Source organism: Phlebotomus argentipes, unplaced genomic scaffold (assembly GCF_947086385.1).
Source record: "Phlebotomus argentipes unplaced genomic scaffold, Phlebotomus argentipes genome assembly scaffold_4, whole genome shotgun sequence".
Lineage (NCBI taxonomy): Eukaryota > Metazoa > Arthropoda > Insecta > Diptera > Psychodidae > Phlebotomus > Phlebotomus argentipes.
This window is the reverse complement of record NW_026776174.1, coordinates 11,661,425-11,688,388: the sequence shown is the minus strand read 5'-3', so window position 1 is coordinate 11,688,388 and position 26,964 is coordinate 11,661,425. Positions and strand designations below refer to the sequence as shown.

Genomic DNA, 26,964 nt, shown 5'->3' with positions numbered 1-26,964 from the left:
GTTTATTAAACTCCAATCCCAACTGTGCTCCTATGCACATGAGCGCACGCTCAAGTCAAGCGATCGAGTCAAAAGTCTCTCGATCACGATCTGTCTTCACTGCGATATTCGCGAAATTGTCTTGAAAATTCTCCGCTCTTCACTTGCAAATTCTCACCCAACTGCCACTTGTTTAAGGCCGAGGGGAGTGCAAATCCTGTCATGTATTGGCCAAAAACACAAGGAAGATTAATCTTCCTAAACATTTTATTTTTTTTAAGTATCATTCTTTGATAAAACCTTAAGTTTCTGGCTAAAAACGTTGTTCTTGATTGATCGGACATAAATCTCTCTTTCTGAGGTCATTATTTTGTTAATTTACCGCAAAATTAGATTCTTTTGGGGAAGAAAGAACGCCTGTTCTTGCATTTTCTTTGAAATGTCATAAAAATTCATCAAATCCGTAAACACATTATCTTATGATTAGCACTTCAATTCCAAGAGTTTAAGCTAAATATCGATATTTCCCACATTCCACGTATCTTCTCAAAAATCCCAACTCACTTGTAATCTCAGTTAGACGCTTGATTGTCATGTTTTTCTCCTCGTCGCGAAATGGACCAAATGCGTGGCTCTTTGTCATATATTTGGATATCTCTCGACTTCTTTTTTACCACCTAATTCGCGATCAAAACGGTGCCTCGGAGATGAGATCACATGTGAGACGAGTTGCACGGGAAAAAATCCATTCAAAGGAAAAAATATGAGGCGAAATTTATCAAAATAATAATCGTAAAATAAAGTGGCTGTGGGTAGTTCTTTGACCCATAAAAAGTTTCACGTTAAGTCTTGTGTTGACTGTGGAAAAAATTCTCGCCGGAACAATGACTCCCCATCCAGTTGGCGATCTCAGACTTCTGCCGATGTCTCTCGCCCCGTGTAAGATCACTCTTTATGCATATAATGGAAGCAATTTAATTGCGCTCTCGTGATCTTCCCCCTGAGCTGAGGAAGATGTGAGTACTTCAGAGACGGCTGAAGATGCCACATGATTCAATCGATTCATCCGACGCGATCGCGTCAGGCTCTCTTCCTGAGTCAAAAAGAAACCTTCACTCTCAAATTAATCTCCAGACACTTTTGACGTTGACGAATATTTGAGGAGAAAAAAAGGAGAGACGAAATTCTGTAGACGCGCTGCACATGGGATATTTGTTCATGGGTTCTGTTTGTCTATGGTTGGATTCTTGAGAGAGAGAGAGCAGACAGCCAACAAGGCGAAAGGTCTCGCTGACGAAAGTGTGATCACGCGGAGGTTACACAAAATATTTGATTTTTAATAATAAAAATCCGAGGAAACACTCACCCCTAATTATATATTTAACTTGCGCTGGAACATCGCTGCGATGTCTCTTTATTTTTAAACACCACCACAATTCCTGCACAAAATGTATTCCGGGATAATTTGTACACACAAATTCTGTGAGACACTGAACAGATCATTTTTTCTACAGCGCCTTCACGAAATCACTGGGGTCTTGAAAGTTACGGGAAAGTTTCAATGTCTCTCAAATTTATACGATTCTTTCATAAATCAAGCGAACGACATAAAAAAGAGCCTACAATTTTACGATTACACACAAGATTTAACATAAAATATCATATGATTTCAAACTCACGCATTTACATATGACTTCATCTCTGAATGATCATAAAACAGTCGTTATTCTGAGACCCTGACGCTCTTTCTACCGTAAAAAGTCCAGCTTTCCTCTCATAAATCCACTAATCACTCGTGTACAACCGAGAGGACATTTCCCATTAAAGAATACAGGTAGAAATCACGTTGAAGCATCGTTTCGTTGCAGGATGAAAGGAAGAGTGCAGACGGAGGCTTTTAGCTCTGCCATCGAGACTGATCGTGACTTGCGGATCTGTCAGGGATGCTGGGATGCTGAAAAAATGCCCTACAAAGTGCAAAGATGCTGGCGATCTGGAACCTGGTAACTCCACCACCGTTGGCGATTCTAAGCTGCCAATGGGAGCTGGAGTTCCCGTGTGCCGATCGTGAATCAGCGAGAGGACTTTTCATCACTTTCCATCGACTGTGCGTTCCCATCATCAGCTATTCATCAAAACTGGGATTATTGCGACAAGATTTGCAATTACGTCTGCAGTGGGATAACAGAGCCGTGCATTAAATGTATGATATTCCTCCCCGATCGCCAGCAATTCCTTATAAGATGAGAAGCGACGCGCAATGCTCTTTTTTGCCTCTTACTTCTCCTCTGCAGACATTGTCTCAAGACGCCAATGACACATGTGAAACGTGATCGGCGATCTTGAATTTATATACCCATTTTGAAAATATTGACATTGAAAATGTACAAGCAAAAAGATTACCGCGACGGTGCAACGCAGAGGCAAGATAATAAGAACACCACCATCTTCCATGGGGAGATTTTGCACCGCGCGAGAATTGAGAGGTGAATGCAGGAGATAAAGAGAGAACGAGTGGTAAATGCTGTGATCTGCAGCTGATATGATTGATGGGATTCTGCGGAGCGTCAGTGGAATTTGAAGCAAATGAAAAAGTTTCAAACACCTTAAAGTAATATTTTCTTAAATATTAACTATTATACTATATTACTATACTATTATTAACTATTATTACTTAAATATTTCTATGCGTAAACAGATATTATTGCAGAATTGATTCAAATTTTGAAAAATTTCGGACAGATTGACAAAAACTCATAAAGCAAATATTTCAGATTATTATTCTTCGCACAAATAGTTAATTAAATTGAAAAGAAACTGAAGAAATGTTTAGCAGAGAGATGAATTGCTCTCTGAGAATCACAGAAGATTACACCTCGCGATCTTATGAAGCATTCTCACAAATGCGTATTTGTTTTCTCGTTTGATTGCAGCATCTGCGAATGGAAGGCGGAGCGCAGAGAGCGGCCCAGCAGTGATGGGGAAAAGAATGCAGAAAATAAATCCCAAGAACCTCTGGTGGCTTGGCTATTGCCCTTCCCGCGCATTGCAGAAAACCAGAAAGCAGAAAACGCACCATTAAAAAAATGGCATTCAATATGGTCGCCGCGCGTTCCTTTGGCAATTTTTCAAATTTATTCCCGCGACCGGTTCCAGCGGAGCCCTGGTGGCATTTTATCCCGTCCCGCGGTGCGCTCCGCCATCGATGCTGCCCCAATGCATTTGCACTTAGAGGTGTAATTTACCTATTAAAGCATCTCTCTTGCCTCCGAGATCTCGAGCTCTCGAAAGGGCATCTCGCCAGCCAACCGGTTTCCCTATTTGTAACTATTTGTCTTTGAAATTTGACAAAAAGGCGCTGCCCAGAGCGACGTAGGGATGAGAAAGACTTGTGATGTTTTGTGTATTTTCCACAAAAGAAAATAAAATATTTAATTACGCAGTAACGTCGAATCATGGGCGCATTTTTGTGGTCGCGCCCGCAAACAAGAAGCTTTCAATGCACTCTGTAATCCCACCATTTTCTCAGCCACTCTAATAATATTTATTGTATATAGATTCATCTTGTGCCTAGCATCGATACACTTTCATGAATATTCAATGATTATGTAAAAAGTGATTCAATTGAATTTACCCCCAATTGCTAAAATCCTCTCGTCTTCTAGACGCCAAAAAACATCTCTAGCGCGGTAGCGTGTTAATAAATTACATTATATATCTTTGCGAAAAAGGGAAATATACATATGCAATGCTGCAGCTTCTTGCTGCGATTAGCTGGGCGCACAGAAAGGTGGATTGATGTCGTTGAAGTCAAAGGGATCCTCGTACATTCGCATCTGGTTCTTCTTCATCGCCTTCTCTGTGTACTCAACGCGGTGCTTCGACTCGAAGTTCTCCTCCGGCTGCGGACTCCACAGCTTGATGCTGTGATCGATGCCGCTCGTGGCCAGGAGACAGACCGACGGATGCGGCTGCACGCAATTCACGATGTTCGTGTCGCCGCTGAACACCTCGGCGATGGAATTCGTCGAGCGCTCCCAAATGAAGAAGTTGCCATCGTCAGAGCCGGCAATGATGTGGTTCGAGTCGTTGCCAAAGAAGTTGGCCTCCTTGATGTCCGTCGTCGTATTGCAGTGACCCATGAAGCGATCCTTGTAATCCTTCGCTGAGGTGCGCCAGAACTGCAATTCGAGATTTCAGCAAGAAATTCATAGGTTTATAGATAGACAACACAGACTCACTATTTCATTCTCCGACAAATCAAATATATCAGGACTGTCTTGGGAAGATGAGTTGGGATGTTGCTGCAAGAAACAATCAACATTAAACCACATTCACCAATGTGTTTCTGCAAATTCATCACTCACCTTAACAGCCCGCTCAATGTCCTGCTCTAGCATTTGCACACCGTAGCTTTGGGCATATTCTGGGAAGCGATTCTTCAGCTCCGCAAGACACTGAGCCGCATCTGACACATAGTTTAGCGCCAATAAGGCGCGGGCAAGTCGGAAGTGCGCCTTCAAGTACGACGGATCGAGCCAGAGCGCTGTGTGACAGTCCCTGAGACCAGCATAGGTGTCTCCACACCAATTGCGACGCACCAGAGCAATAGCCCTGTTTAGATATAGAAACGCACACTTGGGCGCCTTCTGGATGGCCTTCGTGTACTGGTAGATCGCCTCGATGTACTTCTCATTCTCCAAGAAGTCCGTGCCTAGCTTCTGGTCTGCCTCCACATCCTCAGGCAGTTTCCTCCTGATCGCCTCGCTGTTCACAATCTCCCTGTCATGCAGTGGCGGCAGATCGAGAAAGACAGGCTCCTTGGCATTGTTGATGTCGTACAGATAGATCTGCTCGGCTCCCATGTTGACCAGCAACTCCTTGCCGTCCGGACTGAAAGTCAGATACGTGATCGCTTTATAGCGCTTGTCGTACTGCTTCCTCAAGTGTCCCGGACAGAAGTAAGTGACGCTATTCTTCGGAATCGTGTCCCTATCGGACGGGCTGCTGATCCTCTCCTCATTCGACGTCCACAGCGTGCTCAGCTTCATCATGCGTCGATCGTACATTCGCGCGTAGCAATCATTTGCACCTACGGCAATCAATTCCGGGCGCCGAGGATTCACTGCAATGCACTTGGCCTGAGCAGGACTCGGCACAACATTTGAGACTAGATTTGAGGACGAGATGTAGTGCTTCAGACAGATTAGAGACACCTTGCACTCGTTGGACATACACTTATGCGGCTCGCGCAGATCAAACTCCCTGGAAAATCATAAAAGAATTCTTAAAACTTTATCCAAACATTCTACATAAGATCGCAGCCTGTAAAAGATTGAGTAACAAGACCAGAAACACATTTGCACTCTGACCTGAGCTTTCTACCCAAACAAAAGATGACTCTCTGTCATTTTATATTAATAGAATTATTGGAAAATGCATTCATAGGAATTCTGCGAAATTCACTGAATTGGAAATACTCGAAATACTCTTTTCCATCATCTACAGGCAGACGACTTACAGAATATCGCCGTCCTCGGCGGCTGACCAGAAGACAAAGGGAGTTTCTGGCGCGGTGGCCAATCTCTTCACTCTTCGGCTGTGGCAGCAACACGTCCAAGTTGGACTCTCTGAGCGATTGAGATCAAACACGTATATCTTCCCATCGGCCGCGCCCGTGACCACAGTGGAGCTGCCACTCTTGGGCATGAACTTCACTGAGAAGATGTTGCCCTGATGCGGCGTGATGACATCAGCCACGCGCTTGTGCGAGAACGCGTCCCAAATCATCACGTGGAAGTCATCAGAGGCCGAAGCGAGAAGTCTGCGGGGGCAGTGAGACATTAGAATCACGCTAGAGTCCTACTAGAGGAGACATACTCACTTCCCATTGTCGCTCCACTCCAGACAATTGACGCATCCATTGTGACCGCGGAGTTCCGTTTCCAACTCCAGTCGCCTTATGAATTGCGGGGCAGTTTGCAGTCTCTGCCGCACAGTCGCCTCCAGTTCGAAGTTGCTCCTGTCCCAGAGGAGCGAGGCTGCATTCACCACATGCCCATTGCCGTATTTGCGTTTCATTTTTCCTCTGGCTCTTGGCGTTTCCACGTAAACAAGCACAGCAGAACAATGAAAACAATGGAGAAGTCTCGAAGATATCGCCAAATGTTCACCTCACTGAACTCCTTCTGCACCCTTGCGCATTGCCAGCCAGTCAGGACACCAAAAAGCGCCCGAGAGGATGTTTTCTGCTGAGTATTTGTTTGAGAAAAACCACACAGAAGGAAATCCCGACTGTATCAAAATAAATGCCTGTCAGATGTGATCGTTTTCCTGATAGCGCACCCGAGCGCGCCCGAACGTTCATTCCACAGTCCGCCGAACAGCTGTGGAATGATGATGTGTCATTCTGGTGCGTGTTGTGAAAAATCCCTCTGTTTATGCAATGAAGTGATTTTCAGCCAAAATGCTGAGAAACAGTGAGTTTTTCACCTTGCCCGCGGGACCAGTGGAGCTCTGCTTCGACAAGAATGAGTTCACAAAGGTATTAGCCGGAAAAATCGCGAGAAGCTCCCATAAATCTGAGATTTTGCATTTCAGAAAACCTTCTCTGTGGATGACTTCCTGCATGAGCACCGCAATGCCGGGAGTCTGGAGGAGATTCGAGATGATCTGGGTGTTTACCTGAAAGTCCTGCGATCCGCAATGATAGAGCTCATCAACGAAGACTACGCGGATTTCGTCAATTTATCTGCCAATTTGATTGGACTGGACAAGTCGATTGAGGGCATCCAGGCTCCACTGAGACACCTGCAGCAGGAGATTGAGGGCGTGAAGCGTCTCCTGGGCGACAATATGAGTGAGTTGTCTGAGTGTCTGCGGCAGAAGCGACAGCTGAGGAACATGAAGAAGAGCCTCAAGAGTCTCGGCAGAGTCAGTGAATCCATGGAGAAGTTATCGGGAATGCTGGAGCCGCGAGATGATTCTCCGCTTCAGCCGGCACTGCTCGAGAGAGCGGCCCAGGAGTTCGTGCAGATGCAATTCAACATAAATTGCTGTGAGAAGTATCTGAGTGAGGATGTGAAGATGAGAATTGAGGCATTGAAGGAGCGAATCTTCAGCAATTCCCGGGATTTCTTCCTGGCCGTCCTGCAGAGTCACAATCGCCAGGGTCTGGAGCAGAGCCTAAGAATCTACTACACCTTGGAGGGATGTTCGGTAGCCGAAGACATCTTCCGCAAGGAGATTGTGGCCAATTCCATGGATAGAATCATCTCAGAATCTGCTTTGCAGAATTCTGTCCAGGGATTGACGGGCATATACAACAAGATTCACGAGTTCATCACAGTGCAGATGAAGGATCTGCTGCAGCTGACGCAGGGCAGAAATTTGGCACAGATAAAGGGCTATGATTTCTTCCTGAACAGCTTCTGGGTGGAAGTGGAGCGGCGTCTAGAGACACATATGGCATCGATCTTCGCTCCAGGCAATCCCGATGCCTTCTACATCAAGTACAGAGCCACTCTGCACTTCCTCGAGCAACTAGAGGCCATCCTCAATTCTCCAGAGGCCATCGAGCAGTTCAGAAGTCACGCGCAGTATAAGAGTTTCCAGACAAGATGGAACCTGCCAGTTTACTTCCAGATTCGTTTCCAGGAGATCGCGGGTGCCGTGGAGGCGGCGTGTAGTCGCCAGATCTCCAGTGCATTGCTCTCCAAGGCAGGAGACATTCAGCTGGTGCCTTTCGTCACGGCGCTCTCGAGCATATCGCAATGCTGGTCAGACTCAGTATTCCTGCCGCAGCTCTTCCATCGCTTCTGGAAGTTGTCGCTGCAGATCGTGGCCAGGCTCTTCTCCTGGACAGAGGAAGTGTTGGCTGTGAAGAAGTGGAATGTTGCGGAGATGAGTATCAAAAGGATAGATTTCCTGGTCGTTCTCCTCATGGATTGCATGAAGCTGCTGGGAAAACTGCCTGGACTGCTGCAGATGGCGATGGGAAAACTGCCCCAGGAGCTCAAGGAGCACTCTGGTGGCCTCAAGAAGTGCCTGGAAGACACCAAAGAAGCCCTCAAGAACAAAATCGAGAACATCGAAGGCGCCGTGCTGACAGAATTGGTGGCCGAAAGTGATCAGCACATCCGGCAAGTCACGGACATTCCTCGTCTGTACAGGAAAACCAACAGGGATGTTCCGTCGAAGCCCTGCTCCTACGTGGCACAACTCTTGGCTCCGTCGCAGGCCTTCCGCAAGCGCTATCTCAACGACATCAGCGAGGAGAAGATGCATTTCTACCTCGAGCGTCTCTTCTCCAGACTCACAGAACAGTAAATCACAGCGAAAATTAAATATCTGCCAGATTGTCTAAGAGGGACTTCCTTGTTCTTTCAGATTCCACACTCAGGTGAATGAGGTGCTGACGTCTGTGCAGAAAACCGAGGAGTCGCTCAGGAGGTTGAAGAATCTCCGGGAGAAATCCTCGAGCGCCAGTGTGGCCTCAACAGAGCGTGCCGGGATGACAGATGACGACAAGATTCGTCTGCAGTTGCAGGTGGACGTGATCTCCTGGGTGAACGAAATTGAGAAGTTCTCCCTCAAGAGACACCAGATAGATCGTCTCCCGGACCTGATACGCCTCGTTGAGGAGTCCACGAAGATTCGCACAGAAGAGTAGCGCGCAATTCACAATAGATAGTTTTTCCAATGACAAATAAATGCCTATTCAATTAAATGCCGCCTTTACAATAGTTCAAACTTCGTATTTATTCATGTACTCAAGTTAATAGTAATGGGGGGACTAATTATTCCTCATATTCTTTAAGGTATACAGTATTTCAAATTATAGGTATAACTCAGAAAATACGTCAGTCTTTAATACATATAATAATTCGTTTATGAAGATTGACTCTCTCTCTCTTAGCGGCAACTGAAGTACGAGGAACCGAACTCAAGGCGTCTCAAGCGAACACACAATCATGTCCTGTTATTCACGGAAAAGGCCTCTCGCTTTGGCAGTTATCTTCCTGATGCGCCCGCGACTGCTAATACTGACCGTCTGATCGCCGCCGCTGTCGCTCTCCGCCTCCTCCGCGTGGTGGTTCCGGCGCGTGGGCGAGTAGCTCATGTCGCTCATGAGACGCCTCTTCGTGCGCATCCTCACGCTGGGCGCCTCCGTCGAGTCACTGTCCTCATTGTACTGCAGGCGCCTCAGCTTCCTCGTCCTGCGACTGTACGACGGCCCAGGCGACTGTCAGTCAAGCAAGAGCAAAACAAATCAATCTTCGCATGCCCATCGACAAAATCAATCCATTTATTCAACTTACGGGCTCATCATCTGAAATGTCCCTCTGCGCTGCACTCCTTGTGCTTCTCGATGACGACGCCACGAACATCAGTGGTGTGTTGTCCTCCGGATCTGTCTCATCGCCCGCCGTTGTGGTGTCCTCCTGGCGCATCCTGCCGCGCATCGTTCTCCTAATTGTGCCCGTGGAAGTCGCCCGCGAGACCGTGCTTCCGCCCTCGCCATTCACGTTCGGCCTCACGCGGAGGCGCGACATGGACACGGATGGAATTGGCTGGGTGGCATTGTCATTCTCCTGCTGCGGATCCAACTCATCGGCATTCCGCTGGTGCCTGGACAGCATCGTCACCTGCCTCCTGCGCCTCCCGAGTTCGCCATAATTGTGGTCAATCTCATGTGGCGCCGGCGGCATCGCCAATTGAGTCGACACTTCGGTGGATTGATTCCTGGTAGTGGTGCTGGTGGCAAATCTCCTCCTGAAGCGATTCAACGTTGGATTCCCCGAAGATGACCCATTGATTGACGATGAATCTGCAGCTGAGTCAAATTCACTCAATTAGAGACAGCGTCAAACACACACATTCGTACAAGATTGTGACTCACTGTGAATTCGTGTCGAAGATCGCGTCCTACTGGAGCCCATCGTGCTCTGCTGACTCAGCGGCTGGTCGTCACTGTCAATGTCCTGATCAGGGTCCTCCTGCGGTATCATTCTGCCTCGTCTGGACCTCAGAGATCGGTACGACGAGCGACTATTGCTGGTCTGATTCTGATCAGTGTGACTATTGTCCGAGTCACTTTGCCTCACGCGCACACTTCGACGTCGATATCGTCTCACCTGAGCAGAAAGAAGTCAATGATTAGAGAATGTCCTTCGAATCACTCAACAGCACACTTACCGTGACTTCCTCTTCCTCCACCTCCTCCACATTCACATCGTCCTCATCTTCTTCCTCCTCCTCAGCCATTTCCTCAGAATCCTCATCATCGTCCCGCGGCCACTCGCTCTGCGCCTTCTTGATGCTGCTCCTCGTTGATCTGGTCACTTCGTTGTCTGTGTCCGACTCGAGAACAACGCCCCGCCTGCGCCTGGTCGACTCCAAATGATAGCTGTGGTCAGATTCGTACCTCCCGCGGCGCCGCTGCGTCCTCGGCGACATCTCAGAGTCTTCACTCTCGTCCACCGATCTCTGTGGACGCCTGTTGCTCCGCGTGAAGTGCGAACTCGTGCCCACCTGAGTGCTACCATTCGTTCGGGGCTTCTTCCGCGGCTGCAACGGCTCCTCCTCATCCACACTGTTGCCCTCGTCAAAGCTCTGTTCCTCCTCCGACGGCACACGACGGCTCGTCGACGGCTTAGGTCTCTTCGGACGTCCGCCCTTCTTCGGACTCGCCGTCTGACTGTGCGGCGACGCCTTCTGCTTGCGCTTCCTCTTCTTACCCTGCTTCCGCATCTTCTTCCCCCGCCGATTCGGTTTGTAGCTGTCCTCCGAGTCATAAATCTTCGTCTTCTGACTCGAGCGCTGCTTTGAGCTCACGCCCAGCGCCGACAGTGGGATTCCTGCACTCTCATCACTGTCTCCCTCGTCATTCTCACTCGAACTCGAGCTCGAGCTACTCGACTCAGACGACTCCTCATCGCCATTCAGGTGATTCGTATTCACTCTTCGACTCCTTGACGGTCCAGCCACAGACGAACTTGGACCTGGCACGGGTTCATTCATCGCCGCCGACGACACACCATTCGACAATCCCGTCGGCACTCTCCTCATCACTCTGCCATTGCTGCGCGTCCTCCGCAACTGACTCAAGTCCACGTCATCGTCATCACTGCCATCGGAACTGTTCACCTGCCTTCTGACCGCCGCTCCGCTCGTCGCCCTCGTCAACATCTTCGACGTTCCCGGCTCATTGGGATCCGCAGGCTGGTTTCTCTTGTCCTTCGCATTGTTTCGTCTCCTCGACGCCTTCCAGTTGTACAGAATCTGCTTGATGTGCGTCTCAAACAGCGTGCTCAATCTCAGTGTCATCGAGTAGATCTGCAAAGGAGAAGAGAAGCTCACAGTCAATATGGCACTCGCAAACACAGCACATCGTAATTGACAATAAGAACCCTACTACTCTCCATCACAACACATATTTTGCAGAATGAGAGGACAGTGAGCAAGGTGAAAAGGTGAAAGTCTTATGCAGCATCTCTTACCTGGATATTTTCCTATTTTTGTTCAAAATACACATGAAAGGAAGCATGAATATACAAAAGTGTCGTGTGATTATGACAAAATGAAGACTTTTTTGGGCAATTGCAACAGCAACAATGAAAAACTGTCCTTGCGGTGCTTTTCTTTTTTTTACACACGGACTCATCACACTCACGCTCAACTTTTCTTCACTAGCAAAAAGCTCATAAGACAAGGAGGAAAACTCACCCTTGATCTCTTGTTTGTGTTGTAGTTTCGCGAATTCTGGAAGATCAGACGAATGTCTTTGACAAAGTCCATCGGTGTCTGGTAATTGCCACCACGGAGATCCTCTTGAATTGTCCTCAAATCCATTGGTGTGTCGACAATTTGACTGTAATCGGGATGTTCAATGATATCAACAGGTTCCCGAAAGGGTGTTGAATCATCGCACTGCCAAATCAACTCCAGCAACTCCCGACAATCCGCTCGCCAATCAGTGGGAGCGCCAAGACGCTGAGATCTGCAAGACACACAGAGAGTCATTTAGACAAGAGTTTATCTCCGCACACGCATTGATATTTACCTTCTGGCTCCGGCAGGACGCGTCGGTGCAGAGCTGGTTGAAGGTCTTGGATTCTCCGTGTCTGAATCTGATGACATGTAAGTGTCCATGAGTTGATGATAAACCGCCCCGACGTCGATATCATTCAAATCTCTGCAAAGAACCAACATTGCTACAAACCATCCTTGAATACACGTCAATCATCACTCACCGTATAATTCTCAAACAGAGATCTGTGATTATGCGAGCGTGCTTTACAATATTGCTGTGCGGTTGATTGAACTTCTCAGCATTCGTTGCCAGATATCTCACGTCAAATTGTGCACTAGTGATTCGCCGGTAGAAGTGATTCTCAAATCTCGCCTTGATCGTTGACAAGTCTATTGGATATTCCACCACAAAAGCATAAGCTGGATAGATGTTGAGATCCACTGGCGCCAAGAAGAGATCAGCAATGGCCAGTCCCATCACCTGAAACACAAGCACAGAAGCACAGCATTATGGCATGGCACAAAACATTCCTTAAGAGATAAATATTACCTGCTCCAAGCCCGCAATGATTCTCCGACACGACGCATCACGATCGCCGCGAGGCCACTCCTCCGCCTTGGGCTGATACAGCGTCGCACGCAATTCCTCTGGTAGAACAGGAATTGCTCCGCCAATTTCGTTCGGCATGCGATTCTCATCCACCGGCTCCATATCCCACGGACTCATGTACTCGTACTCGCCATTGTCCCAGCGCACCCTGAAGCACATGAAGAGGGAATTGGGGAAGTCACTCGACAGCGCTGTGCGCGACTCAATCTGCCCAATCCACCATCCATCGTCAATCATGCAGCGGAAGATGTCGCCCGGACACCAGTTCCTCGAGACGGCCGTGTCGAATGTCTGTCGCAGCACCAAGAAGTCCAGCACATCCGGCATGTCATGGTACTTGATCGTGAACGTGCTCCCCGTGAGACTGCCGTCATTCATGATGATGCCCAGCTTCAGACAGCACAGTCTCGGCGGTCGAATCTCATACTTTATCCCAATCACCTTCACCATCTCGTGATCGCGCAGATCAATTTGCTGCCACGGTTCGCAGTTATTGTTCAGCTTGTACACTTTCTTCGCCCGCACGGCATCCAAATATCGCTGATGCCCTTGCCGCAGATACACCACTTCATCGCCCATCTGCGGATAGTACGGCGCTTTCCGCGGAATCACTTCGGACAGCCACTCAGGCGGACGGAAGGATTCTGGTATCTCCGTTCCGTTCTCCGTGGGAATTGGCAACTTCTTCCTTCGTCCCTTCCTCTGCTCACTCTGATCCTCATTCGCCGCCGGCGAGTACGCTCGACGCTCCACGGGCTTCCGCTTGGACCTCTTCGGCGGCACGAGATTCGGTCCAGGCTGGTCGGCAATCCAATCGGAGTAATCTGAGGTCTCTGTCTCCGAACTACTGCTCGCGTCCAGCACCAAATCCTCCTCCACAGCCGTAGAATCGCTGCTATCACCCGACGAGTTACTGGCCGATTCAATGTTATCCGGATCATCTTCCTCCTCCTCCTCCACAATTACCGGCTCGCGCTCTCTCACGGCGCGCGTCCTGTACGCCGGCGGCGGCTGAACCCGACGCGTATTGCGACCTCTTGGCCTTCCCGGTGGATTTGACACAGAAGTGGACAAGTTGGAGGTGTTGATCATCAGCGGTCGACGTCTCATCTCTCGCCTGTACGCGTCCAACTCCTGCATTCCCGCCGTGTGGACACCCTGCTTCAGCGTCTGCAGCTGCGAGTACTTCATGGGTCGAATGTAGACGCGCGACATGAACTTGAAGGCTCCGTCTCTCTGCCAATTACCGCTGCTCTGACGCACACCCTCCACATCTCCACTCCGGCGCAATCCCACGCGATTCAGCACCACGGACGCCGCTCGCGGAGAGTTCATGGGCCGATTGTTGGCTTGCACATTCTCACGCTCATTGTTCACCTCCGCAGCCTGATCCTGATTCGCGGGTCCCTGGCGATTCGCCAATGCCTCAATCAGGCGATCAATATCCGACCGAATGCCGTCACCCATCACTTCCACTGCTCCATCGCCGCCCACACCAATGTTGGGAATCAGCTGATCCGTGGGGCAATTCTCTCTGCCCGGCACGAGTCTCTGCAACGTCGGATGGTGAGGATTCCCATCCACATCCACCAGGAATGGCGGTGGCATGAGATGCGGCATTGTTTGCGTCTGTTCATCCATGACATGGTGATGAACATCCCTCACGAGAGGACGATAGTCTGTGTGGAAGAACAGTTCAGTGGGAAGAATTTTGAGTCTCTCATGGCCAGAGCCGAAGCCAAACATCAGGATGTGCCCATGAGAATCCGTGGCGGCAATCATCGTGCCATCCGGTGACCATTTGGCATCGAAGACACCACCATGTCCCTGTCCTTCGATGTGATTCACAAAGCTGGCGATCGATTCACCCTTGTAGATATCCCAGAGGAAGATCTGTCCATCATGTCCAGCCGAGAGCAGTACATGAGCATCTTTCGGATGACTCTCCAGCACGTACAACTCATCCGAATGTCCGCGCAGGACTTTATGCAGCTTTCCCGTCTTCGCGTGCCACACTTTGATCGTGAAATCATTCACTGCCGTCATCACCCAATTATCTGAGAAATCCCATGACACCATTGTCACCTTTATCTTCTTCCCGTCATCCTCTGGCTCGGGACACGAAGGCAGTCTGTCCGTCATGCTCAGCTTTAGCGATTTCCACTGCTGAGATTCAAAGTGCCACACATGAGCCGTTCCATCCTTGCTGCCCGAAATGAATCTCAGGCCATTGTGCGCCCACTGAATGGAGTCAACTGTGTCACTGTGTGACTCTGTCTCCAGGATACGCTTCGGCCCGTCCTCCGACATAAGATACACCCGCACATAGTGATCTGCAGATCCGGCCGCCAGAAACATTCCGCCAGGCGAGAATGCCGCGCATATCATCTGTGCCTGTCCAGGACGCAACTTCTCGTGATACTGAATGGGTTTGGGCGCGAATGCCGTCTTGCTGCGCTGAATTGTGAATTGCCAGAAGGCCACAGAGCCATCAGTGCTCGTGGTGACCAAATAGCGCAAATCTCCGCGTGGCGACGGACAGAAGTTCACCGAAGTTATCATTCCCGTGTGGCTGGTGAGTACGGCAATTGGCGCTGTGGTCTGCAGATCCCACACGCGCAGTATCCTGTCCAGAGATCCTGCCGCCAGGAGTGTGTTATCCAAGTTGATGGCGATGTCTGTGATCTCCGCCGACGCACCGCGGAAAGTGGCCAGCAATCGCCCATCAATGGCACTCCACAGCTTCACCAGTAGATCATCAGCGCCCGTGAGGATGTACTTGCCAGACCTGTCGAACAGCACGCAGTATACGGCCGACAAATGTCCGAGTGTGCGTCGCAGGAGAGATTGCTTCTCATAGAATTCCGGCTGAATGGCCAGACGCCGAATGATCGGACCCGCTTGCTCCCTTCCGTGCAGCACGCGCACGATGTTGTACGAGTTCTTGCGGTTGATGGCATCCGGCAGAGGCATCCCGTGCAGCCTCGTGCAGTACTCCAGAATGCCACGCGGCCGTGAGATGGTCTCTGATGTCCTCAGGAGACTCTGTCGCCCAGCGCCGAGCAGAGACAGGATGTTCTGCACACTCGGACATAATTCCTTGTCCAAAATCGGTCCAATGCGAGCACAAATATCCAGCAAATGATTCGGTCCAATGTGTGAATATTTCTTCTCCTGAAATAACAGCCATAGACAACATGTTTTTTTTTTAGTTTCTCAGGAACAAACAACATAACATCATAACTCTGTCTCTCGCTCCTCTCGCAAAAATATAGCACGTAAATATAGCGAAAATTCTCGAGTTCAAGAACCTCTTCGGCGCTTTCATTGGGCATAAGACCTCCCTGAGAATGCATCGGGGAAATATAGTGTAGGTTTCCCTGCACAAATAGTCATTCAATATCTCTCTCAGCTCAAATTTCATATTTATGCACAACATTTTATTCAGAGTTTCGTGCTTCTCCTCACAAATGCTCTTTTATGCTGCTGATATTGAGGTGAAAAGTGAACCCCAGTCACCGGCCGACCAACACCATCGCATGCCAGCGCTCTACATCGCACCCGAAGGGCTTCGGCTCTCGCCCAAGCGCACTAAAGCGTCGCTTCGGCTCGCCTTCGGCACTGTTTTCTGTTTCATCAGGGGCACGTCATGGCAAATAGAGAAGCTCACTGCCACAGAAACCCGGAAACACCGCAATAAGTTAGGCGGAAATCAAAGTAAAACTGAAGATCTTCACAATGAAAAATCCCGCATTTCTTGCTTCTATCTCTCCTTTCAGTCGCTCAGAGGCTTTAAAATCTCTAGCGAGTGCCTGATTTGCGGAATGACGCACCCCATTGGCTTCACACTTTTCGATTCTCTGTTCCTCTTGTGTTCGTGTGTGTGTGTAAACTCCGAGTTTGCCTGCGCCTGTGTTGGTCTGGTATGAGTAATAAAAGCGACGAGAGAGAGATACAAAAATGGTTGGCTCAATTTCATGTTTTTCACCCGTGCAAGCGCGGGGAGGAGCCTCAAAAAGCATTAAAAATTTTTATCCACTTTCACCCCCAAAAAATTTATCACAGTTTTTGGGGAGTTTTTCCACTTGAGAAATGCACTCGGCCAAAAAGGCGTGCAAAAGTGCCACAAATTGCGGGCAAACAGACACAAGAGGGTCTTGGGGGATGCTGGAGGAAGCACCTGGGGGTGCAAATTGAGATCGGTGCACTTTTGTGCAGCTGGCGAAGAGATTCATCGGCAGTCCCGTGATCGCAAAGCCACCTCAGCACTCGAAATATGGCGGCTGACCTTCAAATACACTCTACAGCTCGCGAGATGGCTGAGCAGCAACCAGTGGCCCGTGGGGAGAGTCCGGGCAGTACTGCCGGGGGTGGGCGATTGCCCAAGAGGCAGTGAAGGCGATTCACTTGGGATTTCATCAGACGCTCGCCCTTCGAGTCAGCGCGAGAGCGTCAGTGCGGAGAAAGCAGTGCCGACGCCTCGAAACTTGCCAAGAGGATTTCCCGGCGGATTCTCGAGACAGCGCTAATGCATTTGGGCAGTGGGTGAGGGAATGCCGGAAGCGATGAGACACTGGCGTTCGGCGGGCGGTGTTGGGAAGACAAGTGGGAGAAATTCTGCCCTGACTCGCGCAGACCAACATGGCCGCTTGGGCTCGTCGAGGTGCGGAATGTCGGTGGAGACAAAGGAAGCCCCCGGAGGTGGGAATGTGGGCAGGAAGTGGGAGATACGACCACTTTCCCTGGCCATTTGGGCAACTCCTGGGGTGCGAGTGCGGAGAAATGTCGCCGCGGTGGCGACACATCGCGAGAGGAGGAGAGAACAATGACAAGACTTTTACTCACCAATTCCGCAAAGGTCTGGTCGTGCTCCTGGCCAGTCCAGTCAATCCTCTTGGGCAGAATCTGGAAAGACACACGAGACACTCAATCACCCGCCACAAGTCAGAAGCACCGGGAAGTGGCGCCAGAGGCTGGCGAACCTCCCGCCAAGTTGAGGCCAGAAGTGGGCCTGATTTGCACACAATTTTTCCCGGATAATTTTCCACGAAAAAGTGCATTGTGTCACAGTTTGACAGCTAAGGAGCACGTGCAAAACATGTGAGATGCTCAATCTAACAACAATATTTTGATCCGACGATCCCCACAATGAAATAAATACAGAAAACCATACACAAAACCTCCTCAGTCGCCCAAAGGCCAAAGCACTCACCTTATGGCGTTCCAATTCTTGCACCAAGACCTGCAACAGAGAGGACAAATTTAGCACTTTCACGCACTCCAACCACCCCCCACGGCATCCCTGTACCTTCTTAGTGTCCTGCAGAGGACTCACGGAGAGGAATTTCGAGATTAAAAAGTACAATTCTGCAATAACAAAAACACACGGCATATTGAAAAGTGTTCCATTGAATGGAGTTTGATGGCAAGGCTGGCTGCCTCACCGAGCGACTTTTCGTCCCATTTTCACCCACTTGCACCCACTCTACCCACCTGGTGTCAAGATTGACTTCTTCACTGACTCATGGTTATCCATTTTCACAGTTTTTCACACCACCATACGCCTATAAACTAGCGAAAAATATCAAAATCTTCACCCGCTATTCACCATTTCGATAGCTCTGCGCTTACTATACTAGCGCCACTCTCGCCGACACGACGAACTCTGTGCCCAGGCGGCGCACCAGCGCCCCTGGTGACAGCGCCCATGAATTCTGTGCCCACGCCTGCAGCGCCTCTAGTGGTGCCACTTTCCCATTGGGCTGCGTATCTGCAGTAATCACATGCGCCGGACTTTGTCGCGGTTTCGCATCCAGCTCGACAGTGGAAAATTGTGAAAAACTCGCCCATCCGGTGACTGTGACTGCCCAGTATCCGCCTCCCAGTGTTCCAGGGGCAGTGTCCCGCGCTCAGGCCACACAGTGAGCACCCCAGCGGCCGAAGGTGAGGTCTGGCGATGACCCGGAGATGGGATTAGTGATGCAAGCTCTCTCGTTTCAGTGCAATGTCATGGGTCAGCGACACAAAACTGCCCTGGTGGCAGCGACTAGCCGTGCGGGTGGTGCGAGTGGGCAAGATTCCGCACCACATCGCCTTCATCATGGACGGCAACAGGCGCTTCGCCAAAAAGATCCAGGTGGAGAAGGCTGAAGGACACTCGCGGGGTTTCGAGAGGCTCTCCGAGGTGCTGCGGTGGTGTCTGGATCTGGGCGTGAAGGAGGTCACTGTGTACGCTTTCAGCATAGAGAACTTCAAGCGCAGCAAAGAGGAAGTGGACGCCCTTCTCGATCTGGCCAGTGAGAAGTTCGACAGGTTGATAGAGGAAGAGGACAAGCTGCACGAGAACGGCATCTGCATCCGCATCATCGGCAACATGGAAATGCTGCCCCTGGCGCTGCAGCAGAAGATCGCGCGCGCAATGTATGTGACCAGGATGAACAGCAAGGCCATCCTGAACGTGGCGTTCGCGTACACGAGCAGGGACGAGATCGCTCACTCCGTGAGGACCATCACGGAGGGCGTGTCCGACAGCGTCCTGGACCAAGACACCATCAGTGACGAGCTCATCAACAGATGCCTGCACACCAAGCTGTCCTCGGATCCGGACCTGCTCATCCGGACGTCCGGCGAAACGAGACTCAGTGATTTTTTGCTCTGGCAGGTGATTATGCCTTTTTTTTACTGACAAAGCTGTGATTCTGTCGCTAGACAACTATTTTGCGTGCCTTGATTTAAGTGAAAAAGAAGTTAGACAAGAGTAGTGATATTTCTATAAATGGGTGGGGCTTGAAAATGGGAGGAGTTTCTAATTTGGATTCTGCCTTTGTATTTAATGTGAAAATGTGAGAAAAGCATGGAAATTTACAGTGAAAACAATTTCGGCGGGCTTCACCCAGCTGTAATGAAGGAAAAATGAAGCATTTTAAGTAGTTTTAAGTGAGTTTCATGCGTCAATCGTTTTTATATCAAGAAAAAGTCGTTACAAATAACTTGTGCAATGAAAAACTAACATTTAGTCTAATTAGAAGTTTTTTTTGGTAAAACCTCTCTTAGAATTTTTAAATGACAAGTGTTTTATCAAACAACTCAATTTGGGAATTACAGAGCAAAACAATTGGATAGAGCATCAAATTTTTAATTTACTAATCATTTGCGGTCTCTCAAATGCTTTGAAGGTTCTTGAACCCGCTGCAATGATGAGGCGGAATTCATAAGTTGCCCTTTGACTCTCTTTCTCAATGTGAATGCTAAGAATGTGAGAAATTTCTCTATCTGCTCACATGATTGCAATATCTGTTCAGAGATTCAATGTCAGTGTGATTCGTGCTAATTTGATGCTATTTTTATCGCTCTTTCAGGTATCGTCTACAATTCTCTACTTCACGAAAATCCTCTGGCCGGAAATCACCATCTGGCACCTGCTCAGCGGCATTGTGCAGTATCAGCGGTGGTACTATCGCATGCAGGCGCCGCAGAAGTTCGTGCGGGCGCCGGAGAAGGACGCCCGGGAGCAGATTGAGCACTTCGTGAGCGATGTGGACAGCAGGCATTGGAGGCGCATGCAAGAGCTCATGGTGCAGGCCGATGCATCGCGTGTCCACGGTGATAACACCACTGAACTCCATCATAGCTTATAGTAGAAGGAGCGCGTTAAGTAATACTGTACATAATAGATAAGGAAATTGTCTTGTCAAAACCCCTTATTTCACTTTGATAATTCGGAATTATCAATGAAGCCGAGAGAGAAACATTCCACACAAAAGTCAAAAGTGCATAGAGGGACTTTATTGAAAATGTGGGAAAAGAGAGTGATGAAGCGTAATGTAAAAGCTCTAGAGCGCGATTAATAGAACAAATCAGCCTCACTGAATCCTATATTTTGTGAAAAGGAAGAGAGTCAAGATTCTCCTGTGAATAAAGAGAGGAATGTATAAAGAGAGCGTGTTATGACTTGAAGCAGTAGCTGTACGAATCTGCGGAGGACTTCGACTCAGGATTGCACAAGCCGCACACTTTGCTCCGCAAGTTAAATGATGTGCTCATCTGCAGGAGGTTTTTGCGATCAAATTGAAGGCCCTTGAAGAAAACGCCGTCGCTTATCTCCAGAATATCTTCCGGAGTCACGTGAATCCTACAAAACACACAATCGTGAGAAATTGTATTTGAATTGAGTGCGATTGAGTGTCTCACCAGAGATGCTTCGTTGCGTGATTCTCTCGGGTCAGAGTGAGATTCCTGATGGGCATTCGTAGATCTCCGCCCGTCACGAGCGGATTGTTCACGACCACGTGCTCGGGATCGTCCGGCGAGTAGGCGACACTGGTCTGACCAACGAAATACTTTATGGCAAACTTCTCAGCCAATCCTGATCCGGCGATGGGCTGCAGGAAGACAGCGAAGCTCGTCTTAGACGTGCAATCGGCAGCCAGGAGTAGAGCGCAAGGCTTCTTGTTGCGCTCCACAATCATCTTGCTGAGCTCCACTTGACTCTCCGCGAACGTGTGCAACGTCCCACCGGCCACGCTGCACGTCTTGTAGATGCCGTAAGTAATGAGCCTCGTGTCCCACTGATTGTACTTGATGTCGTTGGTGTTCCGGTAGAAAGGCGAGAAGTGCGCCAGGGAGCCCAGATGCGCGCCATTCACGTCCACTTTGACTGTCTGACCGCGTGCCGGCGGCATCGTCACCTTCACGTCCATTCCCTTCGCCCATTCCTTGGTGCTGGTGTCCGGGTAGGACATGAATGTGGAGTAGAGATGCTGCAGCCGCGCCACTCCGTCGTTGTACCAGGAAGGCATCTGAGAATCAGAAACAACATTGAGCATATTTCCAGTCTTGAAATTACGATAATTCTCACTCTGTTTGGCTTGATCTGCAGCGACAGATCCGTTATCTTCGTGAATGGCGAGAAGCGATCTTTGCACTGCAGCAACAGCATCGGCGGCGTGAATTTGACAAGATTCCCAGGACATTGCTCATCATTCTGCAGCGCTTGCAGGCTCTTCTTCGTGCTATCATCCACATCGAATGACCCGGTAACGGAGATCACAGACTTGTTCTGCGGACAGCGACTCTTCGAGCCTTCAGTAATCTGGCCAAAAGTCGCAGTCGTCTTAAAACTGCCCGGCGATTGGGCGTAAACCAGAGGAACGTAGTAGCCTTCGAGACAGAGCTGAAATAAAATCGAGTGAAAATTTTCTCGTGAGACAAATTCATCATGACTACGGTAAGAATTTTTGGCAATTCCTCAGCCTCAGAAGTAATTCCAATTGGTTATTCTTGCAGCTGAAAGAGAAACGCGATGCCTTCCGTCAGTATCTGGAGGAATGCGGAATAATTGGCTTTCTCACTCGCGCCTTGACGCGTCTCTATGAGATGAAGGAGCGTCCTGAAGATGGGATTGAGTTTCTGAAGCAGATGCTGGAGGCGTATGATAAAACACAACAAGAGAATGTCGCTATACTTTCTACTCCTCAATGCAAAGAGTCCTCTCCTCTGTTGGCCACTCAGGAGAAGAAGGAAGAAGCATTGCAGACTGTGAAACCTATTCCATCAAAGAACATTGAGATCAACAGCACTCCAGAAATTTCAGGTCAAGTGAAGAAGCAAGAAGAAGACATTCTCCCTCCAAAAGATACAGATTACAAAACTAACATTGTGCAGGAGAAGAAGGAAGAATCACCGGCAGCGGTCGATGATTCTAAGACCTCTGTTGAGAACAGCAAAAGCAGCACTGTTCCAGAAGCTTCTAGCAAGGTGAAGGAGAGAGAAAGTGCCATTGATCTCACGGAGGAGAAGGAAAAGGAAGCGAATTCTGCTGATAATATGCGAGAGTCTTCACACAAATCAATTTTGGAGAGCGCCATCAGTCGCCACAAAGAGATTCCTGCTCCAACTCATGCTCCAGAACATAGAGATTGGAGTCACAAGCCGAATGAGACTTCAAGCAAACAAATATCTCAGGAATACGCGCACTCAGGCCAATCTACAAGGTCACACATTTCTGCCCAGCAAGCAGAGGTCAAGGATACCGCTCATTCGGATGATTCCTTTGAATCCGCAAAAGGACCGACAAAAGAATTCGTTTTGTAAACTCACCCGCCAATCCTGCAAGTTGGAGATGCGCGTCAAGGATGCCTGAATTGTGTGCTTCCCCGTGCTCTTGGTCGTCATCAGCCTGACCACGGCGCTCCATCTGTGCGTTGGCGTGGCATTTCGATTCACCAAATCGCTCGTGTGCATTAACTCCATGTTCAAATTCTTGGCAAATAAATCGGGATTCCCATCATCGTGGTTAAGATTCAGTGTCAGGAGGATCTTGGAGTCCTGTTCATTCTTCACCAGCCACTTTATGTTTTTGTAATTTCCCAAATGAGTGGTGATCACTTGCAGGATATTTGCCGTCTGCAGAGCTTGACCAGCAAATTGGGGCACATTTCCATTCTCCGGCGAAAGGATGTTCGTGAAGTCAAACATGCTCGGCACGATTTTCTTCATTCCCACCGACACTTGCATCCTCGTGCCCAGATCCGCGATGTCCCAGTCCAGAACAGACACAGATTTGTCATCCTCAGACTCCACGAACACAAACGGATTGGCGGGCTTCGTGTCTGTGTCCAGCAAGAGGAATTCCCTGATGTTGACACTGATCCTCGATTTGAGGGCGAAGCCGCTGGTTGTTTGCTTTGGGCGGATGAAGCTGATGGACATCCCGCCGGTGACCATGTTCAGACTGAGTTCGCTGTTAATGGGCTTGAATCCCAAGAAGCCCTGATCCTGCTGCACTTGATGCTCATAGTTCAGGAAGGGATTGTAGCTTCGCGACAAGCAAGTGGAGTAAGACGAATATCTCATGTCGATCTGGTGATTTCTCATCGTGGAGCTCATGTGGTTGGGAAAGGTGATGTTGCCTCGCACCGCTGTGGCCACTGTGCTCTCAATCACAACCTCAGCCGGCGTGCCAAGAACCGTCGGCACTGAGTATCTGTTCATGAAAGGCCATCTGATAGTCTGCATATTGATGTGCGTCTCACCCATGATGAGTGTCTGCAACCTAGTGATGACTGGAGAGACAAGAAAATGTTGGCAACACTCTGAAGAGGCCATGAATTCGTCAGATACTCACTGTCTCCCTCCGTGATGTTCATAATTGTGGTTTGATTGATGTAGTAAGAAAGCACTGCTTTTCCCTCCACATTCAGCACGAATTCCAGATGCAGCGGAGTTTGTGGCACTGGATGAAGTCTCATGCCATTCAGAATGCTCCGCAGGCCATCAATCTCCTCAATCGGAAGGGCGATCTTCTCTATCAACTCAGCCAAGCCGCGGATTTTGACGAAAACCTGCGATTTCATCTTCAGTCATTCTGCGAATCCTCAACCTACTATTAACTTACAGAGAATTTCCCAGTATACTTTCTCAGTGATTCTGTATCCAGACGCAGATAAACCACCTCGGGAATGTCAGTCTTATCGTCAGCAATCAGGAGAGACTGAATTCCAATGCCAATAGCTGACTGATGAACTGTTCCGTCCATGTAATTTCCTGTCCAGTATTTCTTAGTCGATTCCAGCGGAAGATGGCGAGAGAGGAATCCCATCATGTCCTTCCTGCGTAGCACCAAAAATTAGCCATCAATTCATTGAGAAATTACTTCTCCTTACATGTTTTCGTAGCACGGATGCGTGGTTTTCTTGAGTCCCAAGATTGTCGTTCTGTAGAAATTCCTCAAGTGTGGACAATTGTCGGACAGCATATACTCGTGGATGCTCATGAGACGTGCTGGAGAGGGTTTGGACATGAGGAGTTGCATTAGAGCCGCCACTCGTAGCTGCAGCGGAGCGTCTCTGGACTCCAAGATTGGCCAGTACAGCTCATAAGTCTTCTCCGGTCGCACATGTGCCAATGACAGCGTCGACCAGATTGCCAGGAAGCGAATGTCTGTATTCTGAGGGTAATCTCCCTTGACAATGGGCTCCAGATACTCCACAACATTGCCCAATTCCAGGTTGGTCAGGGCCAAGAGGTACAGCATCTGCTGCTCATAGTCTGGACTGTCTGCAAAATGACACCAAATCCCCATTAAACAGAGGAATTCTGCCAATTTCTTCATACTCACTGAAGAAGAGATCAAAGTACTTCTTCACGTATCGTTCAAAGACATCCACAGTCATCTTCCCGCCCACGAAAGTGTGATGAATGAGTGTGGCGTAGCTCAGCACTGCCGCTTGCTTCACATCTGGGCGATCAGAGCCGAGAGACAGGAGGATTTCGCACTCCCGCGCGAGATCCTGACTCATCTCGTCAATGTGAAAGGGCAGCGCCATGAGGAGCTGCACAGCTGTTGTTGGCTTCACGCTCTTCTTCACCACGAGATCACGTGTGAGGAGGACAGAAGCTCTGGTGCCCACGCGCGACACGAACTCAAAGAAGAGATTCCTGATCGTCTCCTGGCGATACGATGTGCCGATGTCGATTTCCTTGAACAGCTTCTCCAGCGCCTCGAATTCCATGAAGCCAATCACACGGAAAGTCTCTGCCACATGACTGTCGATGGGATCTTCGAAGTCCACCTCAGCGGCGTCCAGTGCATCGGTGAGGTAGTTGAGGAGATAGACAACCTGACGAATCTGGTGATCATCCGTGGCGGTGTTTCTGCCGGCAGTGGGATCTTTGTTGTGATTCACGTACTCGAGCGACGTGAGGAGGAGTTTGTCCACATCCAGAGACACTTCCTTGGGATGCATTCGCTCCTTCACAAAGTTCACTTCGAGCCTGGAAGAAAATCAACGTCAACACACTCACAAATTGCCCCGAGGAATGTTGTGCACTCACTCTGAATTTATGTACTGTGCAGATCCTGTGGACTCGAAGATATTCACCAGCGTGACGCCCTTCATGGTGGCTTTGGACACAAACACACCCGAATTCTTGTTGGGCCGGAGCTCGTACGATCCCTCATTGCTCACCACAACCTTGCGCTCAGTCTTGTCCAGGCACGGCACGTTCGGCACATTGATCCTGGAATGGTGGATTCCCTTGCCGTGCGGCGAGCAGGAGTTCAAGTCCACCGTCTTGCGCACCTGCCAGTGCGTCGTGCGATTCGTGACGAGATAGCTGGTGCTGCAGAAGCCATGCAAGCCACCCTCGTTCATGGTGAAGAGGCCACTCTTCTCCACCTGCAGCTGAAATGTGGACGCAAAGGCGCGTTTGAAATTCGACGTCCATGCTTTCTCCTTTGCATTCACGGCCACATAGTTGATAGCACCATTGTTGGCAATGATTATCTTAAACGGTGCCCGCAATTCGTCCGACATCCACATTCGCTTGGGGTCAGCGTGTTTTGGCGGGAAGATATTCACTTCTCCATGTGGCGTAATCTGCGAAAAAGAATGCCTCAATTCAGCCACAAGTGCCTATCGCCAGTGAATGCGTGTTGTTGGATCAAGTGAAACACTCTTTCAGATTAGGAGCTGCGCGCCGAGAGGAAATCGCATTATCAAAATGGAAATATTTCCTATCACACCAATTCACTCGATGCCACACACTGCCCGAGACACTGGCGATGGAGGAAATCACACGAACATACCCAGGCCGCCAGAGTTGTGGAGTCGATTCTCTGCATCTGGAAGAGTCCAGTGATGCGCCACCAAGTCGGATTGGCATTGTGATCACTGTTGCTCTCTCTGGCACCAACTTGGACGCTTCCTGTGAAGTTGTACACGTACACTCTGTTCGGCTGGAACAAGTTGAATGCCTCAGACCATCCCAGATGCGAAATATCTGCAAAAGCAGCACAGAAGTCACACAGAAATCCCACCACTGACCATCCATTGCGTCCGCCTTACAAATAAACAATAAATAATTGAGGCGAGAAGAGGCCATGTCCTCACTCTCTGCACTTGTGCACAGAACTAAATCACTCACTAGGAATTTTCAAGCTCACTTCCCGTCAACGGACACACACAGACTGAGTGAAGGCATTCACGAAATTCCACTCCCGAGCACACAATATTCCTTCACTCTCACCCAGTACAATGGAACACGTGATAAGCTGTTGAATTTCGTGATAAATCTGGGGAAAAAGGCTATCGCCCCATTTGAACCTTTCAGCAGAAATCAACTGACTGTCTTCTCTCTTTTTGCTTCCTCAACGCGTCATGCAATATTCTCAATAATCTCTCTGGCTGTACTCTTGCACTTGAATCTGTGGTCGTGCGATACTTCCACTGTCCGATAAGCAGCATCTTCACATTCTGGCCAAGGCACAGATTGTAAATACATTTGCACACATTTCCCACAGTCGCCATACAGTCTCGATGGATCCATCTCTGGCTTCAATT

At 49.2% G+C, this 26,964-nt stretch overlaps 6 protein-coding genes across 7 annotated transcripts; 3 read left to right on the top strand and 3 right to left on the bottom strand.

The window, feature by feature from the left end:
• Positions 1–3,356: 3,356 nt before the first annotated feature.
• On the bottom strand, positions 3,357–6,290 carry LOC132257451 (WD and tetratricopeptide repeats protein 1). Its single transcript, XM_059754350.1, has 5 exons — positions 5,864–6,290; positions 5,501–5,803; positions 4,347–5,244; positions 4,221–4,283; positions 3,357–4,160 (listed from the first exon to the last, which is right to left on the bottom strand). The coding sequence occupies exons 1-5, from the start codon at positions 6,058–6,060 to the stop codon at positions 3,750–3,752; spliced, it is 1,872 nt and encodes a 623-aa protein (XP_059610333.1). The 5' UTR covers positions 6,061–6,290; the 3' UTR covers positions 3,357–3,749.
• Positions 6,291–6,411: 121 nt separating this feature from the next.
• On the top strand, positions 6,412–8,691 carry LOC132257340 (conserved oligomeric Golgi complex subunit 2). Its single transcript, XM_059754203.1, has 3 exons — positions 6,412–6,523; positions 6,580–8,303; positions 8,368–8,691. The coding sequence occupies exons 1-3, from the start codon at positions 6,446–6,448 to the stop codon at positions 8,648–8,650; spliced, it is 2,085 nt and encodes a 694-aa protein (XP_059610186.1). The 5' UTR covers positions 6,412–6,445; the 3' UTR covers positions 8,651–8,691.
• Positions 8,692–8,714: 23 nt separating this feature from the next.
• On the bottom strand, positions 8,715–18,272 carry LOC132257339 (PH-interacting protein). Of its 2 annotated transcripts, XM_059754202.1 has the most exons (12): positions 18,116–18,271; positions 17,931–17,989; positions 17,835–17,864; positions 17,468–17,527; positions 12,563–15,796; positions 12,234–12,493; positions 12,044–12,175; positions 11,707–11,980; positions 10,177–11,316; positions 9,881–10,115; positions 9,300–9,814; positions 8,715–9,223 (listed from the first exon to the last, which is right to left on the bottom strand). In XM_059754202.1, exons 1-12 carry the CDS (start codon positions 18,156–18,158, stop codon positions 8,960–8,962), a joined length of 6,246 nt encoding a protein of 2,081 aa, XP_059610185.1. In that variant the 5' UTR covers positions 18,159–18,271; the 3' UTR covers positions 8,715–8,959. The 2 variants fall into 2 exon arrangements, with proteins under 2 accessions (XP_059610185.1, XP_059610184.1); XM_059754201.1 differs by having other exon boundaries at positions 17,835–17,989; positions 18,116–18,272.
• A 126-nt stretch (positions 18,273–18,398) lies between these two features.
• LOC132258870 (dehydrodolichyl diphosphate synthase complex subunit DHDDS) lies at positions 18,399–20,259 on the top strand. Its single transcript, XM_059756394.1, has 3 exons — positions 18,399–18,565; positions 18,623–19,283; positions 19,981–20,259. The coding sequence occupies exons 2-3, from the start codon at positions 18,627–18,629 to the stop codon at positions 20,257–20,259; spliced, it is 936 nt and encodes a 311-aa protein (XP_059612377.1). The 5' UTR covers positions 18,399–18,565; positions 18,623–18,626.
• A 298-nt stretch (positions 20,260–20,557) lies between these two features.
• LOC132258861 (vitellogenin-2) lies at positions 20,558–26,824 on the bottom strand. The gene is made up of 11 exons (XM_059756373.1): positions 26,470–26,824; positions 26,211–26,404; positions 25,457–26,001; positions 24,741–25,396; positions 24,286–24,679; positions 24,018–24,231; positions 23,748–23,964; positions 22,721–23,685; positions 21,480–21,794; positions 20,813–21,420; positions 20,558–20,753 (listed from the first exon to the last, which is right to left on the bottom strand). Exons 1-11 carry the CDS (start codon positions 26,504–26,506, stop codon positions 20,567–20,569), a joined length of 4,332 nt encoding a protein of 1,443 aa, XP_059612356.1. The 5' UTR covers positions 26,507–26,824; the 3' UTR covers positions 20,558–20,566.
• On the top strand, positions 21,764–22,811 carry LOC132258872 (uncharacterized). Its single transcript, XM_059756396.1, has 2 exons — positions 21,764–21,848; positions 21,908–22,811. Exons 1-2 carry the CDS (start codon positions 21,840–21,842, stop codon positions 22,712–22,714), a joined length of 816 nt encoding a protein of 271 aa, XP_059612379.1. The 5' UTR covers positions 21,764–21,839; the 3' UTR covers positions 22,715–22,811.
• Positions 26,825–26,964: the final 140 nt, after the last annotated feature.

Bases quoted from the DNA above. Each gene is read 5' to 3' on its own strand.
- LOC132257340 (XM_059754203.1), top strand. From the start codon at position 6,446: ATGCTGAGAAACAGTGAGTTTTTCACCTTGCCCGCGGGACCAGTGGAG. The intron at 6,524-6,579 runs GTATTAGCCGGA...TTTGCATTTCAG, and splicing joins ACAAGAATGAGTTCACAAAG to AAAACCTTCTCTGTGGATGA. The intron at 8,304-8,367 runs GTAAATCACAGC...TTGTTCTTTCAG, and splicing joins TTCTCCAGACTCACAGAACA to ATTCCACACTCAGGTGAATG.
- LOC132258870 (XM_059756394.1), top strand. From the start codon at position 18,627: ATGTCATGGGTCAGCGACACAAAACTGCCCTGGTGGCAGCGACTAGCC. The intron at 19,284-19,980 runs GTGATTATGCCT...TCGCTCTTTCAG, and splicing joins GTGATTTTTTGCTCTGGCAG to GTATCGTCTACAATTCTCTA.
- LOC132258861 (XM_059756373.1), bottom strand. From the start codon at position 26,506: ATGGCCTCTTCTCGCCTCAATTATTTATTGTTTATTT. The intron at 23,686-23,747 runs GTGAGTATCTGA...TTGTCTCTCCAG, and splicing joins GAACATCACGGAGGGAGACA to TCATCACTAGGTTGCAGACA. The intron at 21,421-21,479 runs GTGAGAATTATC...TCTGATTCTCAG, and splicing joins TGCAGATCAAGCCAAACAGA to ATGCCTTCCTGGTACAACGA.
- LOC132257451 (XM_059754350.1), bottom strand. From the start codon at position 6,060: ATGAAACGCAAATACGGCAATGGGCATGTGGTGAATGCAGCCTCGCTC. The intron at 5,245-5,500 runs GTAAGTCGTCTG...ATGATTTTCCAG, and splicing joins GCCGAGGACGGCGATATTCT to GGAGTTTGATCTGCGCGAGC. The intron at 4,284-4,346 runs GTGAGTGATGAA...TGTTTCTTGCAG, and splicing joins ACATTGAGCGGGCTGTTAAG to CAACATCCCAACTCATCTTC.
- LOC132257339 (XM_059754201.1), bottom strand. From the start codon at position 18,158: ATGGATAACCATGAGTCAGTGAAGAAGTCAATCTTGACACCAG. The intron at 15,797-17,467 runs GTGAGTAAAAGT...CTGTTATTTCAG, and splicing joins ACCAGACCTTTGCGGAATTG to GAGAAGAAATATTCACACAT. The intron at 9,224-9,299 runs GTAAGTTGAATA...CTTGACTGACAG, and splicing joins ACATTTCAGATGATGAGCCC to TCGCCTGGGCCGTCGTACAG.